At 39.6% G+C, this 18182-nt stretch overlaps 1 protein-coding gene and 1 long non-coding RNA gene across 2 annotated transcripts; both read left to right on the forward strand.

Annotated features, from left to right (window-relative positions):
• Positions 1-352: 352 nt before the first annotated feature.
• On the forward strand, positions 353-17123 carry LOC142399368 (uncharacterized). Its single transcript, XR_012772865.1, has 3 exons — positions 353-404; positions 680-841; positions 17098-17123. It is a non-coding gene; the product is annotated as an uncharacterized LOC142399368 (long non-coding RNA).
• On the forward strand, positions 11243-14836 carry LOC142398647 (complement factor H-related protein 2-like). The gene is made up of 5 exons (XM_075482733.1): positions 11243-11300; positions 11424-11606; positions 12303-12473; positions 12557-12748; positions 14751-14836. The coding sequence occupies exons 1-5, from the start codon at positions 11243-11245 to the stop codon at positions 14834-14836; spliced, it is 690 nt and encodes a 229-aa protein (XP_075338848.1).
• Positions 17124-18182: the final 1059 nt, after the last annotated feature.

An 18182-nucleotide genomic window follows, 5' to 3' on the forward strand; every position in this document is an offset into this window, starting at 1 on the left:
GCGGTCGGTTGCTGGGTTGGCAATTTCTTATTTCCCACCACAAAACTATCACTTTTCAGCATCCAGTTAAAACTGTTCAGAACAATTACTGGCTAAGGTAAGGATACAGCTTCCATCCAGGTAGGGGGGGACTGCATCTTATTGTAGAGGAACACAGATCTGAATACTTTATATTTCATTGTCATTTATTCTGAGTTTGAACTCTTCTGCCAAAGACAACTTCAGTCTCATCTATTTTATTTTCATGAGCCTTATAAGAAAATAGTTTGTTAGAAGTTAGTTAAATGTCACTGAGAACTCCACCCAAAAGCAACAACTAACCAGTGTCTCTGCTGTGTATCCTACAGGATCTTCTACCTGTTCCGGGACAAATGAGAGCGACTCCCAACTTCTTTTTACAACACGTAAAGAATCTGATTTTTTTCTTCTTTAACGCACACATGTTTTAGTCAATATCTCAACCAGACAGATCATCTGACTGGTTTATATGTATTTAACATGTGTTGCTGGAAATTACAAATCTGAGTCAATAATAAAGCTGATGTCATTCTTTCTGATTTGCTCATAAAGTGGACCTATCTGTAATGCTGAGTGTAATGAGCAATGGAAAGATGATCAACTCCAGTGGGAAAGCTTGATATGTGTGTATTCTGAAAGATGTTTTAATTTCTATTTTCAGTTGACAAATGTGGAAGAATGCCTCTCGTTTCACATGGTGTTTTTGAACAAATTGGACGATATGTTTTGAAGTACCAGTGCATCGATTCTTACAAACAAGAGGGTCCAGACATAGTGGTGTGTTACAGCAATGGCACATGGTCTGAAATACCCACCTGCAGAGGTAAAAGCCAACATTTAAAGCTTTCATTCCAAAGATCTGTCATCTATGTGTGGAAAACGGGAAAATATGTGTGTCTTTTGTGCAGACAACTACTGTTTTGTGAACACAACTGAATATGAGGACCTGGAAAAGGTTGGAATTCAATTACTAGATAATGGAGAGACGGAGACACTGCAGTGTGTGGATAAGTGGGCTTTTGCTAATTTTGCTTTGGTTGAGTGCAATGATGGAAAACCAAAGATATCCAAATGTAAGTATCACTTTAAACTTTATTTCTAAATGTGCTTGAAAATAAAGAGGCGTAAGATCACAAGGTTTTCAGCATGTCTCTAATCATTTGGAGTTAGCATAGTGTTGTGTGTGCTGACTGACATATTTTGCTGAAAATTTCTGCACGAACAGTTCATCATTTTGTCAACAAATCAAAACAATGAAAACCCCAGAGATTACAGGAAAGTGCAGTGCAGTGGAAGGGAATAAATTCACACCAAAAAGCCGGTGGACTGACAAATGTGGGGGTTGGAAGTAACAAAGCTTTACTGAGAAAAAATGAGGCAATGAAATTGCATGTGGACTGAAAAAGTAGAGCAGACATAAACAGATGTGAATTGAAAATAATAAATCATTGATTCCATTGAAGCTGATCTCATTAATCTAACTTTTATCATGCATCATTCACAACCCAAAATTACTAAAAATGAAAGAGTCCTCAACAATGGAGTCATGCATTTTTTTTTAAATTAAATGATGGAACTGGTGAAATATAAATGAAGTGAAGTGAAACATAGATTTTGTCTGCCTTATATTTTTTGCTTTAGATTGATTAAAGGATAAGACCGTTTTTTTGACATTGGGCCCTTGATTTCACATTATAACATGATGTTCTACTCACCCCTGCTTGTTGTTGGTCATTTGGAGCTGTTCCGAAGATATTCGCGAGGCGTCTGGCGGCTCTCTTGAGATATTCGGCCATGAAACGGTTTCCTATGGGCAAGCTTATACAGGCACAAACTATGCTGTTTATAATTTATTAATTACTCTACACTAGCACTGATAACGTGGAGGTGCGTCGCTTACTTAAAAAAATCCGGGTTACTAATTTTGAATTTTAGCCGAATGAATAAATAGGCAGCAGGTCTGTGGGCTGTCTGTGGCAGTAGCACCAGAGGACGTCAGTAACACCCACTTTACGACAAAAAAAAATCCAAATTACAATAACCCGGATTTTTTTAAGTAAGCGACGCACCTCCACGTTATCAGTGCTAGTGTAGAGTAATTAATAAATTATAAACAGCATAGTTTGTGCCTGTATAAGCTTGCCCATAGGAAACCGTTTCATGGCCGAATATCTCAAGAGAGCAGCCAGACGCCTCGCGAATATCTTCGGAACAGCTCCAAATGACCAACAACAAGCAGGGGTGAGTAGAACATCATGTTATAATGTGAAATCAAGGGCCCAATGTCAAAAGACCGGTCTTATCCTTTAAATGATTTGCTCATTTTTAAGTGTCCACTGTTCATTTGAGTTCTGTTTTCATCATCTCTAACCTAATTAGGTGTTCCCCCTTTCACAATATTTATTCATAGTTGTTCAAATCAAGAATTTGAATGGTATTTCGATACCTTTTCCTCCAAAGACAAGTCATTCATATTCTTTTTGTTGCGCTTCTATATCACTTCACAGGTTGTAACCGGGCCCAAATAAATACGGTGAGTGTTCCTCAAACAAATTGTGTTCTTTTAATACGTGCAAACATTTCAAACATCACCACTTTTAACTCCTTTTTCACCGAATTTCTGTTTTACTTTCAAAATAAACTACAGTTCTTTATTACTCATGTAACCCTTTGTTTTATAACCAGGGTCTCTGCTGGCAGCGGGGTTTGATGACGGACCAGCGCTGAAGCTGAGACTTATTCTGATTCCACTGTTGGCTTTTTATCTTTAGCTACTATGCTAATAAAGATCTGTAGTAAAGGATCTGCATGTGTGCTCAAAGCTTCAATAGTAAATAAACTCACAAGTATGCAATGACCTGAATGCATTTCTTTTTTTCTGCTTCATTTTGCTTTAACCAAAAACGTCTAAAATTGCCACAAAATTAAATTGAACCGCAAAAATTGCACCCAGAAAGGAGTAAAGATTACTTTACTAATAAAGGAGAGCTTTTCTTTCTATCAGTACTTAAATCAGATTTTATACCTGACAAAATGTTATTTTGTTAATTTGTGTGTACAAGCCTCATGCAAAATATGATTAATTAACACGTTTTTTCCCTGACAGTATTAGGCCATTAGCGATTAACCAAAACTTGTCTATTTATTTCTCTTCTCTAACTTACAAGACACTTTAGAATAAGGGATCAAATCTGTAACTCGAAATAACAATAATCTTTCACAAAAATGGGGTGAAAAAAAACAAAATAGGTGGGGTACCCATCACAGTGTACTAATCATACTAGCATTTGAGCCATTCTGGGCTTTTGTCAGGAAAGAGAAACATTCAAATATAGTCTCACATTTGTTCTGAAAGTATTTAAATGATTGTACAGATTATATGTATTCATTCAATGACATAAAAATTGTACTTTTTTCAAGAGGTCATAGAAAAAAGTAAAAGGAGTGTGATGGTAAGTGATGAATGATGAATGTATAACATGAATTAATTCATTTAAGAGCCACTAAGATACTGGCAAAACAGCCACTCTTTTTGCCCTTTTTAAAGAACCTCTGGCACAGGCTGTTAGACAGGACCAAGAGATCATAGGAGTGGATGTAAATGGAATAGAACAAAAAGTAGGACTTTTAATGGATGATGTCATAGCCTACCTCAAAAATCCAAATTACCTACATTGATGAAACGCTTGGACACTTATCAGGATATACGATAAATATCACTAAGACACAGATATTGACACTTAAGTATAATCCACCAAAGAGATCCGAGAATTATTTAAGTTTAATTGGAAACGTAATAAAATTGAATATAAAGGGGTCACAATCACAAAAGCACTAAACTCTACAAAGCAAATTATGAGAAGATAAAGTAATGGAGCATCGCGTTAGTTCTAGCAGACCACGTAGTCAACGCGCCCTTGCCTATTGGCTGACGCCGACCCAATGCCTATGGCTCCACAACCAGCTGCGCTCAATGGGTAATCAGCCCCTGCTTGCAATTGGATGCTGGCATTTGGGGCACTTCATTTAAACTTGGTTTGCTGTCACTGCTTTTTTTTTTTTTGCTTTCTGCTTGCACCCACCACCTCCCCTGCTCCACCGATTTTTTTTTTTATTTATTTTTTTCCATTGCCAACAATGTCATACTGTTGTTCATTGTTGCTTGCTCTGTTCTAGGGGGTATGTTGCCTTTACAGCAAATGGAAGGCACTCCACCTGAGGATGCTGCTGTTCCCTGTCTGGCTTTCATGGAGCTCATGGAAAAGTCGGGAACTTCCTCCGAACAGAGCCATACCGCCAAACACAAATTGTATGCATTCAGAATAAGCTTCTGAAATTCATCTCTGTTTCTCGTCTCGTTTTGACGAGAGTGGTTCTGACAGAAATACAAAAAGACATTGCTAACGCTAGATTTCAGCTCACGAATTAAAATAATCAGAATTAATGTTTTATCAAGACTTTTGTACCTGTTCCAATCCCTACCAGTAAAAGTCTCCCAGTCCCTATGTATGAACTGAAATAGCATAATATCAAGGTTTATTTGGGGTGGAAAAAAAGCCCAGAATAAGATTAGAAACTCTTCAGCTACAAAAAGAAGGAGGGATAGGACCTCCGAAACCCAAAGAATACTTTTATGCGGCTGAATTGAGATACATAGTAGGTTGTTGTAACATATATTATTTTGCAAAGTGAAAAGAAATAGAAAAAGAGAAAATGCCCTATACATATCAGAGATGAAGCAGCGTACATGAATTTTAAAACCAAATGTTCACAAAGGTTCACACTTAAACAATGGTTCCACATAATTAAAAAATATAAGATTCAGAAAGACGCTAATCTATTAAAGTGGGTAGCTTATGACAGTAATTTCAGACCAGCAAGATATTATATACGACTTCAACAGTGGACAACCAAGGGAATCACGGTGTGGTGTGTTTTGATGAAAGATCGACAGCTAGAGTTGTCAAAATATGAGAGAAATTTATGACTTGGATAAAAGAGAATTCTATAGATACCTGCATCTTATGAAAGAAATAAGGATGGACCCTTCCATGGAAGTGCATTGTGTGATCCAAATCATAATCCATGCATACAAAGAAACCAAAGCTAGAATTATATCCAAGTTGTACAAAAAATTTATAATAAATAGAAACTCGACAAAATGCATGAAAGAAAAATGGGAATCAGAATTAAGCATGAAAATTACTGATGAAGATTGGCTAAACGTGTGGACAATGCATTACACATCCATTAATTTGCGGATCTGGAGGGAGATCTCCTGGAAAAATCTGATACGCTTTTTTTATTTCACCCAAGGTCAAGAGTAAAGAATTGAACAAAAACGTATCCTGACCTGAGAATGTGGAGTATTGGATGCAGATCATGCGCATATCTTTTGGAAATGTGATAAAATAAAACAATTTTGGAGGATGTTGTATGATTCAGTCGTGAAAATACTTGGTTATAAGATCCCTATGACCTGTACGGTATTATTTCTGTGTAACTTATCTGAAGGAAATATACAAACAAAGGACGGATACTTGGTTAAAATATTACTAATAGCTGGTAAAAAAAAAAAAAGAAAAAAAAAGGCTATTACAAGGAAATGGGAAAAATAATTTTAACTGTTCTAGTTTGTTCTATACTGATTAAAGAAAAAATTGTCAATAAGAACTAAAGTGACAAAAAAGGGTCTAAAGGACTCACACGCACACACTTACTGTGTGTGCGTGTGCGTGTGTGTGGGTGGGTGGGTGTGTGTGAACAGGGAAATATACAAATTTATCAATAAAAGTTTGGAGAAAGGAAATGGACCTCAAAGCAGACCTGATTAAAGAATAAGTTTAAACAATTTTGTCTTTACAAATGAAAAATAAAACAGGCTACCAAGCTAAGAATATCAACAGATGGCAGTGAAACTTCTGAGTGAATGTGGAAGTGTGGAAGAGTGTGGAAAGATGCATCACGGGAGGTCCCCCAGCAGTCTAGGCATATAGTAGCAAAGTAGGATGTTTCATGGTAACCCAAGCCATCCCTTACATTAAGCTTTATCAAAACGGAAGGTTTTAAGCACGTATTAAGTGAAAAGGATCGGTCCAAGCACAGAACTCTGTGGAACTCCATGACTCTGGTGTGTGTGTAAGATTCTTCGTTTACGTGGACAAACTGCAATCTGTCAGATTAATATTATTCAAACCAAAGATCATTGGTAACTTTCACTAGTGCTGTTTCTGTGCTATGATGTGCTCTGAATCCTGACTGAAACTCTTCAGTTAGACCTTTTCTGTATAAATTATCACAAATTTGAGCTGCAACAATTTTAAGGAAAGTTTTCATAACAGCAACCTTAAAAGTCTTAGGTACATATACTATAAACAAAGACAGATTGATCAAATCCAATATGAAAGTGTTGATCAAGAGGGAAATCTCCTAAAACAGTCTGGGTGGGATTGGGTCTAAAATACACACATTTTCAAATGGATATGCTACCAAACAAGAAAAGTAAAGTCTACAAACTCAGTTAGACTCAGATAAATTTGTCATACCACAGGAATCAAAGGTTTGTTGAAAGTTCTTTCCCAATATGCCTTGCTGTTTACTTCAAAGAGTCAGCAATGATTAACTGGTTATCAACTGGACTATAGACTGGACTTTATTGTAAATGAGATATTTTGATTTGCTGGTTTATTGTAATGTTAAATGTTAAGAACACTGAACTCAACGTGCGATTATATAACTTTGTCAAAAATCAGTACTGTTACTGTAAAGGACTGTATGGAGACGAGGATCCCATGGGTGCATACACATAAATGCATAAATGTATAAACATAAACATAAGTACAGAAGTCATAATTTGTTTTACAGAACCAAAACATAAATAGGTGTACTATATTGTAATGCAGTTAACATATTTCCACCAATAAAGATGAAACAATGATAAAAATGTAAAGTCAAAAAAGTGTTACTTTGAAAACAAAGTCATATTTCCTGACTGTGTCACAAATGTAGACACACCTCGAAGTGATCACACTACTTCTACAATAAATAATAATGATATAATAGCAGATTTCTGCAAATTTTAAATTTTTATGTAAGACATCAGGCATTTACACACATATGAACTTAAGTGACATCCTATTTTTAATCCACTGGGTATAATATGACGTCTGCCCACCCTTTGCAGCTATAACAGCTTCAACTCTTCTGGACAAGTTTTCCACAAGATTCAGGAGTGTGTTTTGGGAATTTTTGACCATTCTTCCAGAAGCACAATTATGTGGTCAGACACCGATGTTGGACGAGATAATAAATCCCCGCCCTAATTCATCCCAAAGGTGTTCTATCGGGTTGAGGTCAGGACTCTGTGCAGGCCAGTCAAGTTCTTCCACACCAAACTGGCTCATCCATGTTTTTGTGCACCTTACTTTGTGCACTGCTCCGCAGTCATGCTGGAACAGGAAGGGGAACATCCCCAAACTGTTTCCACAAAGTTGGTAGCATGAAATTTTCCAAAATCTCTTGGTATGCTGAAGCATTCAGAGTTCCTTTCACTGGAACTAAGGGGCCAAGCCCAGCTCCTGAAAAGCAACCCCACACCATAATCCCCCCACTGCCAAACTTTACACTTGGCACAATGTAGTCAGACAAAGTACCGTTCTCCAGAACTGTTTTACACCATGGCATCCAATGCTTTGCATTGCATTGCATTGGATGCAGCTGCTCAGCCATGTAAACCCATTCCATGAAGCTCTCTATGAACTGTTCTTGAGCTAATCTGAAGCGGCTGCGACCGGAACAGGCCCCTGCCTCTTCAGCCCTTGATGATATACTTTCTACCTCCTCTGCACCACCCCGTTTCTGTTGCTTGTCTCCCTGCAACAGAGAGATTAGTTTTTGTGCCTTGTGACAGGAAATGTCCAATGTTTAGGGGAAGGTCTGGCATAAGTTCGTCTGCATGGATTGAGGCGGTACAAGCGTGCATAAGAGCGCGACATTTGTCTACATCTGATCAGGCATTTTTTTGTTTCTTCACTTAGAAGGTGAGGCACGGAAGGAGATAAAATAGTTTCCTGCCACTGACAGAGGCAGCTAACACAAAGTGTTAGCTATTTTGCAGGAGCTATATGGCTGTTCTGAGTCTTATGTCACATTGCAGGATGCCTTTTCTCTCCAGGAGACATCAAGAGGGGGAGACTTTGTAAGAGTTTGCCTATCTTTAATGAGCCTTATGGAGAAGGTTAAACGATGTGCAGCCAGTGATATGCTGACTTCAGAAATTTTGTTGAGGGAAAAGGTTTTAGATGGTGGCCTCCACTGTGAACTAAAACAGCTGATGTGCCGACAACCTAATCTAACATTACTTGATGTCAGGGCAGAAGCAAATAGGTGGGAATGTGAGGCATGAGAGGTTGAGCTGATTCTATTCCTTCAACATTTAGTATTCAGTGTGGAGTACAGGGAGTCTCCTAAGGTGTTCATTCTGCCAAGTGTCTGAAATGGGTGAGATGAGGGGACTGTTAAGAAGTCAGCAAGAACAGCTCGATCAGTTTACTGAAAGCATTGCTCTTTTGCAAAGTTCACACCTGCCGGGATATCCCTGTAGCTCCCCTCGGACTGGCCCTTTAATATGTCAGCAGCCTGGTCATTTGGCCACACGTTCCTTCCCACTCTCATCCCACATCTGGGGCTTCAATGGAAGCTGGTAGACAGTTTAAGTCAAGGTTGGAAAACTAGTGCCCTCTGAATTCCAGAGCCACAGTTCAGATGGGGCTTTGCCTGGCTGGGGAATTCCTTCCAGTTATCTGGGGGATGCTTCTAAGTTGATTTCGTCTTACCCACGTTTAAATATAGACATGGAGGGGTTAAATGCCCTTGCTGGGTCGACACAGGATCAATGGTGTCAACTATAACCAAAAGCTTCTTTCACAAGCATTTTGTCATGGGGCCCCCTTAGCATTTGCGGTCTTGGCACTGGCTACACCTGAGCACAGATAATGGTCTATCTATTTCCTACATTGGTTATATGGAGCTAGTTGTTGAGCTCTGTGGTAAGCTGGTTCTCCAGTGTGGCATTTTGGTAGTCAAAGACCCCCCCCCCCCCCGGTAATATCCGTCCTAAGGTTCCTGGTGTCTTGGGGATGAATGTAATTCAGAAATGTTAAACAGGGCGATTTTGGGCGACATGGGTTAGCTCTGTTTGACTCATCTCTTATCTGAGTCGCCAAAGCCTGTATTTCAGGCATTGTAGGAATGTCATCAAGCTAGTGAACAGCCAAAAGTAAGGGGTAAGAAGGCATGTCATATTCCAGGTGGTAGTTGTGGCTGCTACCTGCTCTAAACAGTTTTCAGAATGTACAGTGTTTGAGCCTTTGGACAGTGGATTGTCCGCTGGGTTGTTGGAATACCTCGGCCCGGTAGGAGTGGTCAAAGGTACTGCCTATATACCAATGGTTAATGTTGGCTCAAGTGCAGTGTGACTTAATTCCCCACTATTGCGGGCACATTGGACAATGTAGTTAGTTTGCCACCTGGGGTGACGGAAGTGCCGGTTACTGTAGCCACTTTGGCCTCTCAGACACATTCACCTACTGTATATAAGCAGATAAGTATGATGGACTTGTTTCAGCTACTTGTTGCTGAGCAGTGTAGGGTGAAATCTCTTCTCACCAAATATGTTTCTGTCTCTTCTGCCCAGGATGGGGATTTGGGCTGTACCAACTTGATATCTTATGACATCCCATTGGTGGATGATGTTCCAGTGAGGCAGCGCTAAGGAAACATATTAACTGGATGCGCTTACAGGCAGTTGTTGGTTTTCAACAATGGATTTGACCAGTGGATCTTTTACATTTTTCAAAAAAAACAGAAGGACCACAGCAAAAGTTTGGACACCCTGCATAGTTAATACCTAGTAGCACCCCCTTTGTAACTAAAATTACATTTGAAAGATGTTATATCAATTTCCATTTCTAGGCTGCAAATGGATATGACCTCACTACCTAAAGTCAAGGGCTACCAACAAGTTACAAAATCTCAACTCAAGAGACTTTTTCAAACCATTATAAATCTTATCCACAATCAGTTGATCTGAATCAAAGGTTTTTAGAAAGGCCTTTCCTAATATGCCTCTCTGTTTGCTCCAGAGTTATAATAATAATTGTCATCTGGACTGGACTTGATTGTAAATCAGATATTTTAGATTTACTTTTTTGGTTTGGTTTTCAGAGTGGTTACACGGTTGGAACACTGAATGCTTTCACATGCAACCATTACACTTTTTTAAAAATCTGTTATTTTTTAAAAGAACTACAAGTTCTTGAGCCTTGTCTTGGACTTTTCTTTTTCATTTTCCACCATATCATCAATAACTGCACTTGTTTTCTTCAGGCAGTCATCTTTGTATGCTTCATTGGACCTGCACCAAACAAAAATCAAAGCATTGTCTCCTTGTCCAGTGCAGACTGGTGACTCATCACTGAATATCATTTTCATCCAGTCAGACGCAGTCAATGACTACTTCTCTTTAGCTCACTGTAACCTTGTTTTCATTCATTTAGATTTAGGTTTTATATTTGTCTTTTTTTTATTATGTATATGCCATTTTCTTAATTAGCTTATAATAATTGACTCCCCCTTCTGCTGTTGTGCATTTTCTATTTTTAAGGCATAGTGCTTTGAGTTTTCTGTCCTGACTTTTTGATGTATAAGTTTACAGTTTACAGGCAGATGGTTGTAAAAGAGTATTTCTTATCAATATTATATCTGGACAGTAAACATTCTAATGGCATTTCTTATCCTCTAAAATATCATTTTAAAAAAGGGAAAATGCAGGATGTCTCCTGGTTGTCTTCTGGTTGCCTCCCTTTGGAGTTTTTCCAGGCACATCTATTTAGCAGAAACGCAGCCATCCACGTATAAAGTTTTCAATATAAGGAAAATGACTCACAACAAATTAGGCAGAATCTGCGCAAATTATTGGTCTGTGGGTTGGTGGTTTTTTATTTTTTTATTTTATTTTTTACATTAACCTCATTTAAGTAACATTTAAAATGTGCTGATTTGTACATTCTGTGTGTTCTGAGCAACGGCATGGTGAAAGTTCAGCAGAGTGTTTACTATTTCTTCACCTCTTATCTCTTATGGGAAATCCCAACAATTATTAACTGGTCCAGATCTGAAAAGGCTCTTAACTCTGCTTTCTTGCGGTGATTTATCTCCAAACAACATGTGGGTAAGGTGTCTTGGATTTGCTCTCCTGGTTTGGATCCCTGGAATGCTGCATGGTGAGTATATTAACATTTTGTACTGAGAGACATCTGAATTTGTTTAAATGGATACAATACTTCTTCCATGTTGTTTACCTTTTCTTTTCTTTTTGTTTTTTCATTGTATTTCGGCTCAAAAAGCACAGCAGCCTTGCAGCGCTCCCAAACTGAACACTGGATATTTCCTACCTTTTCTGCAATCTTATCCTCATCAGACCAGCATCAATTATGCCTGTGATAACAAACTTAAACCAGTAGGGGAGGGCTGGTGGGCAACCAGCACATGTCAAAATGGCAAATGGATTCACGAACCACAGTGTATAGGCAAGTATTTTATTAGTTCTGAAGCGCTTTGAGCCATTTCCATTGAAGATATGCCACAAAAGTAATCTGTTAAGAAAAAAAAAAATTATGACCAAAATTGCTGTGTCACCTAAATATAAGATGGTATTTGAGTCTTGTATCAAGGGGTGCTGCTCATTTTGTCTCAAAATGCTCAGTGTACGGATGTAACTGATGTCCAGAGAATAAACAAAGTGTTGGTTTGTCAACAACAAATGGATCATTGAAGTGTGTAGATGTAATAGGTAAAAACTGATAGTGTAGTGATCAGCACTGTCAACTTCCAGCAAAAAAGTTCCTGGTTTGAATCCCAGCCAGGACCTTTCTGTGTGGAGTTTGCATGTTTTCCCCGTGTATGCGTGAGTTAGGTTAATTGGTGTCTCTAAATTGTCCCTAGGAATGAGCGTAAATGGTTGTTTGACTCTGTGATGGACTGGCGACCCCTCTTGCCCAGTGAAAGCTGGGATAGGCTCCCTAGGTCAATTTTGGATATAACCTCTGTGAGGTTGATCGTGTCAGTTGCTAACAAGGGTTTCAAACATGGATTCAGAATGGCTGCAAGGGATCATCAGATCATTTTTCTCTTTTTTTTTTAAATTTGCTCTGTTGTTCACTTCACTTCTGTTCTGAGATGGAATCCTTCAACTTTAAAATAACGTCTGTTTTTTTCTTCCTCAGATGAAAATTCCTGCCTGCCACTGAACATTCCCAATGCAGAAAACCCTAAAAGCTTGAAAGACGAGGTGCTTAAATTACCGATAAAATGTAATGCTGGATATATATCCATAAACAATGTTACTGAAATAGAATGTATGGATGGAACATGGAGCGAAGCACCGGTCTGTAAGAGTAAGTCTGTTGGATGTTTTTGTGTGATTAGCTGAACAGCATCTCTTCCTGTTTCTTCTCATGATTTATCTTCTAATTTACAGAAAGTATAACTGCATGCAGTGAGCCACCTTCTTACCCCAATGCAGTCATCAATAATCACAAATACAAGGAAGTGTTTGCGGAAAACTCTAATGTGCGGTATCAGTGTAAAGATGGATATGCTACGGAGGATAGAACCACCATGAAATCCATTACTTGCAAAAATGGAGAATGGACTGAAGGCCCAAAGTGCAGTGAGTGGAAAATGTGTGGATTTATACAATGAAGTTTGCTTTTACCGATCTATTTATATTAACAGTGGATCACATCACAAAAGAAACATCTTTTTGTGTGTATTTTATTGTTGTTCTTATTGTTTTATATTAAATATATTCAAATTATAAAATAGTTACCAGTGTAAACTCTCTAAAATGCTACTTAAACTTGAATTAGTTTTTGATGTAAATGATTTTCAGTGGTTTTATTGGCCACTTTAATTTCATTTAAAGAACATAAACAAACTTGAAAGATAATGCCGCATTTGAACACATTTAAGAGAAGCTGGGGAAGGAGGAAAAAGACAGAAGTTTATAAGATATACAAACTATGGACTAACTGGTTTTTCTTATCTCTGAAACATAGAATCAAACACTTGGCATATTTACGTGCCACTGTTTTATACATTTTTTTAAATTGTCCTAGTCCAAACAAAACAAAACTTTTGAAATCATTGTAAATTTGTTCGTCCGACCAAAATCATATGAAGTCAAGCTTTGCCAAACTGGATTAACATACAGACAATGCGCTGGTACCTTGATTTACCTCTGCAACACCTTGAACTAGCCCTTAAGGGCGGCCGTGGCTCAGTGGTTAGAGTCAGTTGTCCAATAACTGGAAGGTTGGCGGTTCGATTCCCACTCTCGCCACTCAAAATAAAATAAAAAAAAGATTGGTGGAACCGATAGCTGGAGTGGTGTCAGTCCACCTCCTTGTCACAGCTGAGGTGCCCTTGAGCAAGGCACCGTACCCCTGGGCACTTCATGGCTGCCCACTGCTCCAGGTTGGCATCTGTCTCTAAGTGTGTGACTCTGTGCATGTGTGTGTCAGCAGGTGCCAACCTGGGTGGGTTAAAAGCAGAGGACAAATCTACCTTCGGGTATAAATAAAGTCACCTTTATTTATACCCGAAGTTCTCTGTACATACTGCAAAGTTTTATCTTTTTGCATATTTTTATATAAACAGCAAAATTCCCAACAAAGCTGCCCTTTGACATATTTTTCTGTTCCGTTTTTGATTGAGCATGTCAGAAATTGTGATTGAAAATCAACCCCGTAAGACATGTCAGGTCTTGGTCACTCAAATCATTTCCAGACTATGGATCTGCTCTCATCTTGTTTTGTTTTTTTACCCATAACCTCAGCCTCATCTGACAAAATCATCCAAGTAACTTAAAGACGTCTGTGCAGTGAATTCAGCTGTACAGACGTCACACAGTGTCACACAGAATAAGAACCAGAAAAATATCTTGAACATTTTCTCACAGTCTACAGCATTGACTTCAGTGTGTAACATGCCTCAGTCAGAAACTCGATTCTGCTCCTGTGCATGTATACTCTTGGGACAGTGCTCCAGAAAGTGGCGCACAAGTCAGCTCATGTGACGTACGGGACAGCATCAGTGTCTGTGACCCGGATGACTTTCATATGTTTGAAGCTACGACTGATGATGCAGAGGCGCATATTGGAATTCTAAAGACGCATATGATACTGTAAAGGGGACTTTTCCCGGGAGGTTATTGGATATTTGAGTTGTTACGTATCAGTTAAGCAGCTGTTGATGAATGCAGGGGAATGAATGAATGAATTCCAGGAAAATAAAAACAATGCAGACGGCATGGAATGATTTATGATCTGCAAAATTCAGCCTCACCTGTAAAACACATGAAAGCGGTGAAGGTGATAGAACATTAAGTTTTATTTATGGTCATGTTAATGTGTCCAGTTAAACCTGAGCCCCTTAAAGAGTTCTGCATAATAAAGAGCTACAATTTTGAACTCTAATCCTCTGCTTTGGATGGGAATACCCTCAAGTCCACGCTTTTAAAGCCATAATGATTATATAACTGTAACTTCAATATGTCATGGCAAACTGCTAAAGTAACAAAGTGTGCCATTGATGCAGAAAAGAGACAGAAATCAATGAGAACAACATCCCAAAGCAACAACTAACAAATGTGTCTGCTGTGTATTTTCCAGAACTTTCCCCCTCCACCCCCTCCCCCTCTGGGTCCGAGGATGAAGGCACTACACCATCGTTCACAACAAGTAAAGACGAAGATTAATTTCTTCTTTTGCATTTCATGTGTCGAGTTTCGGGACAGTTATGAATTGGAACCAATAATTAAGCTCATATCTTCCCGAGTGGTTTGTTTTATAAAGTGAGCCCATCTGTGATGTTGAGGAAACCAGATTGTTGGATGGAAATGTGGCAGCGAGGAGGTAAGTAAGGCACCAAGGTGCCACATGTTACTCAGAAAAAAAAATGAAGAGCTCGACAATGCCATTCTGGGAAACTAGTGCACAAGGCACACAGGTCCGTTTGCTCAGGAAAAGCATGAGACGTGGTTCCCAGTTTACAAAACAAATTTTATTATCAGACACCATTCAAAATACCTGTAAAAACTCACAAAAGAAACAAAACAGAATAGCTGGGGCCTAGTGGATAAACGAAAGCAAGTGCAGGAGTGGGATCCACCAAAAAAAGAAATCAACTTAAATCACCCAACGCAAGTGTCAAGGCTCTAGCATGGTTGCCGCGTCTGCTAGCGCGAGCGGTGTTGATGACGTCACGATTTCGTGCCCGCCATGTATAGTGGCGCAAGTCGTTGCGCCAGTTGTTGCAATTTTCTCCGTCACAGAGGTGGCGCTGCTACGTGAAGGTTACCGCTACTCTACAACCACGAAAGTGGAGAAGAAAACAATGAGCAAGAGCAAGAATACTGTAATTAATGATACTGCTGCAGTTTTCGGATCATTTTAATTTTTTAATTCAGTTAATAGAGGTGAAGGTTTGAAGCCCCCGGCATCAGCAGAGTCTCTGCCCTCTTCTTTGCCTTCACGTATCTGTCCCGTAGCTTCTTCCACACATTCTTACAGAACTCTCCCTCTTTCCCCAAAGTTCTGCCCATCTCTGTGCACCAGTTTGGGGAGTTTACGTGCTCCCTGTGCTGTTTCACTGCAGTTTCGTACAGCTGTCTGTACAAACGCACCTCCTGACTGAGCCTGGTCTCACAACGGTCCATCCGGTTCGTTGTTCTCGGCGCCGCCAAGTTACAAAAATTGACTGGTGCACGACAACGCGCTGCGCCGTCTTTTCAAGGGAAGCGCCATGCCTGAAACGTCATTTTGACGTCACGGGCCACCACCGCCGTGACAGACGCGGCAACCATGCTAGCGCCTTAAGACACACACACTCTGAAACAACCCTACTTCCCCAGGACACAGCAGGACGCCATCACCAGCACCGCTGGCAGGGGCGATTTTAGGATCTGGTCTTTAGGGGAGCCCAGCTCCCAGTGCTCACAGAGGCACATTATTTCTCACTAATTGAGGCGAACTAGTACATTTATAAATTTTGGAGCCGTATTAGTTTTGCTTTGAGTAGTGTTTTCCCCTACAACATTCAATTTTGACCTCTTCATTTCAAAAGACTGTGGCTTGACAGGGATAACAGAGAGCCTGAGACAAATATTGAAGATAACTCAACATTTATTTTGGGAGTAAAGAGTTCAAACAAAAACAAATGCTAGAAAATAAATAAAATGGTCACTAAAACAATGCACCCTTGAGCAAAAAAAAAAGTGTTTTTGCATAATATAATATTTTAAAAATGTGCTGAGCCAGGGGGTGCCGAGCTATCTCACGGTGGTGCCTTGGCACCACTAAAAATACCCTAGCCTCGCCCCTGACCGCCTGTATAAAGGGAAGGAAAATAAAGGTTACCGAGGTCAACGATAAAAACAACAAAACTCAATTCAAATCATTTCCCCAGCAACAATAAAGTAACCCACACTTCCACACACTCATTCACTCAAAGTAAAAGAAATGTGGCCAAACAATTGTCAAGCACCAAGCGCGAGCGGCATGAAGACACACTTTACAGCTGATCGCAATATGACGTCGCGCAGATGAGCAGCCAGAACAGGCGGGAGAAGCCGCAGAAACACCAGCAAATTCCGTGGAGACAAAGCTGCAGAAGCGCAATTAAGGTGGACAAAGTAACGCCTTTTAGCAGCGGCAGACACACACAGACTCCCGAGGAGGGAGGGAGTCAGGCCCGGCATCTACCACAGCCCACACACACACAGGGGGAGGTTAGAAAACGGAGCCAGACACGGACCCCGAGCCCATCTGGTACCTACACCGGCAGAAGGATGGGCGCTTTTATACCCCTCCTCAATTCAATGATTAACCACTCCTGGTGTTCACAAAAGCAGCAGTAATTTGCATATGCAGCTACAGAAAGTTAACTTGATCAACTCTGGTATGAAACACTGATACATCTGTTTTGATGTTTGATTTTTTTTTTATTTTTTCTTTCCAGCTGATAAATGTGGAGAATTCCCCGTAGTTGCAGACGGTGCTGTTGAAAAAAGCGATGTCCGTTCTTTGCATTACGCGTGCCAACAATATTATAAATTAGTGGGCTCAGCGGAGGTGGTGTGTTACAGCGGTGGCACGTGGTCAGAAGCCCCCACCTGCAGACGTAAGTCAACACTAAAAGCTTTCATTCCAAAGATCTGTCATGGACATGGGGAACAAATATATTTGTGTCTCTTTTATACAGCCAACTACTGTTCTGTGAACACAGCTGATTATGAGGACTTAGTCAGTCGTGGACTTGCATATTTCACAAATGGAGAGACGAAGAGTCTGCCCTGTAAGGATAAGTGGACGTATGCAAATTTTGCTTTGGTCGAGTGCAATGATGGAATACCAACGATATCCAAATGTAAGTATCACTTTAATATCTTTATATTTAAATGTGTTTGTAAGATGAGAGGAGTAAGATCCGTGTTTCAACAAAGTCTCCAGTTATTTGGAGTTGGTATAGCCTTGTGTGTGTGTGTGTGTGTGTGTGTGTGTGTGTGTGTGTGTGTGTGCTTACATATTTTGCAGAAAGTATCTGCTGATTATTACAGTTGGTCTATTAACAATTCAAAACAATATTAAACCTCAAGGTTTAATAAAGATACTGGGAAGTCAAATGATGGATTTGGTGTGAAACCTGGTTCCAAATGATCAGATTAAAATGTTTGGTGGTTTCCCAGAATTTCTCCTGTCCAAGCTGCTATCAGCTTTCATGACAATTACTATCCCTGACATGGGAAGTGGAAATCTGAAAACACTTGACAGCTAAACTTGGTTTGGTGCACGTCTGTAGACTGAAAGCAACGAGAAACATCAAGCCTGACTCTGTGCAGAGGTCACAAAGCCCAGCTGAAAAAATATTTTAATGCTAACTACATGTGACTTGTGACTAACTCAGTCTTCACTGGTTGTAGACTGAATTTCTGACTGCAAAACCCTTCTTCAGACTTAAAGCCAGTGGACTCAACAATATCTACTGGTTTGACCATGGAGATAGAAAGATTAGCTTTACTTCTCTTTCCCACTAAGTGGGACGAC

Source organism: Odontesthes bonariensis, chromosome 14, assembly GCF_027942865.1.
Source record: "Odontesthes bonariensis isolate fOdoBon6 chromosome 14, fOdoBon6.hap1, whole genome shotgun sequence".
NCBI classification, from domain to species: Eukaryota; Metazoa; Chordata; class Actinopteri; order Atheriniformes; family Atherinopsidae; genus Odontesthes; species Odontesthes bonariensis.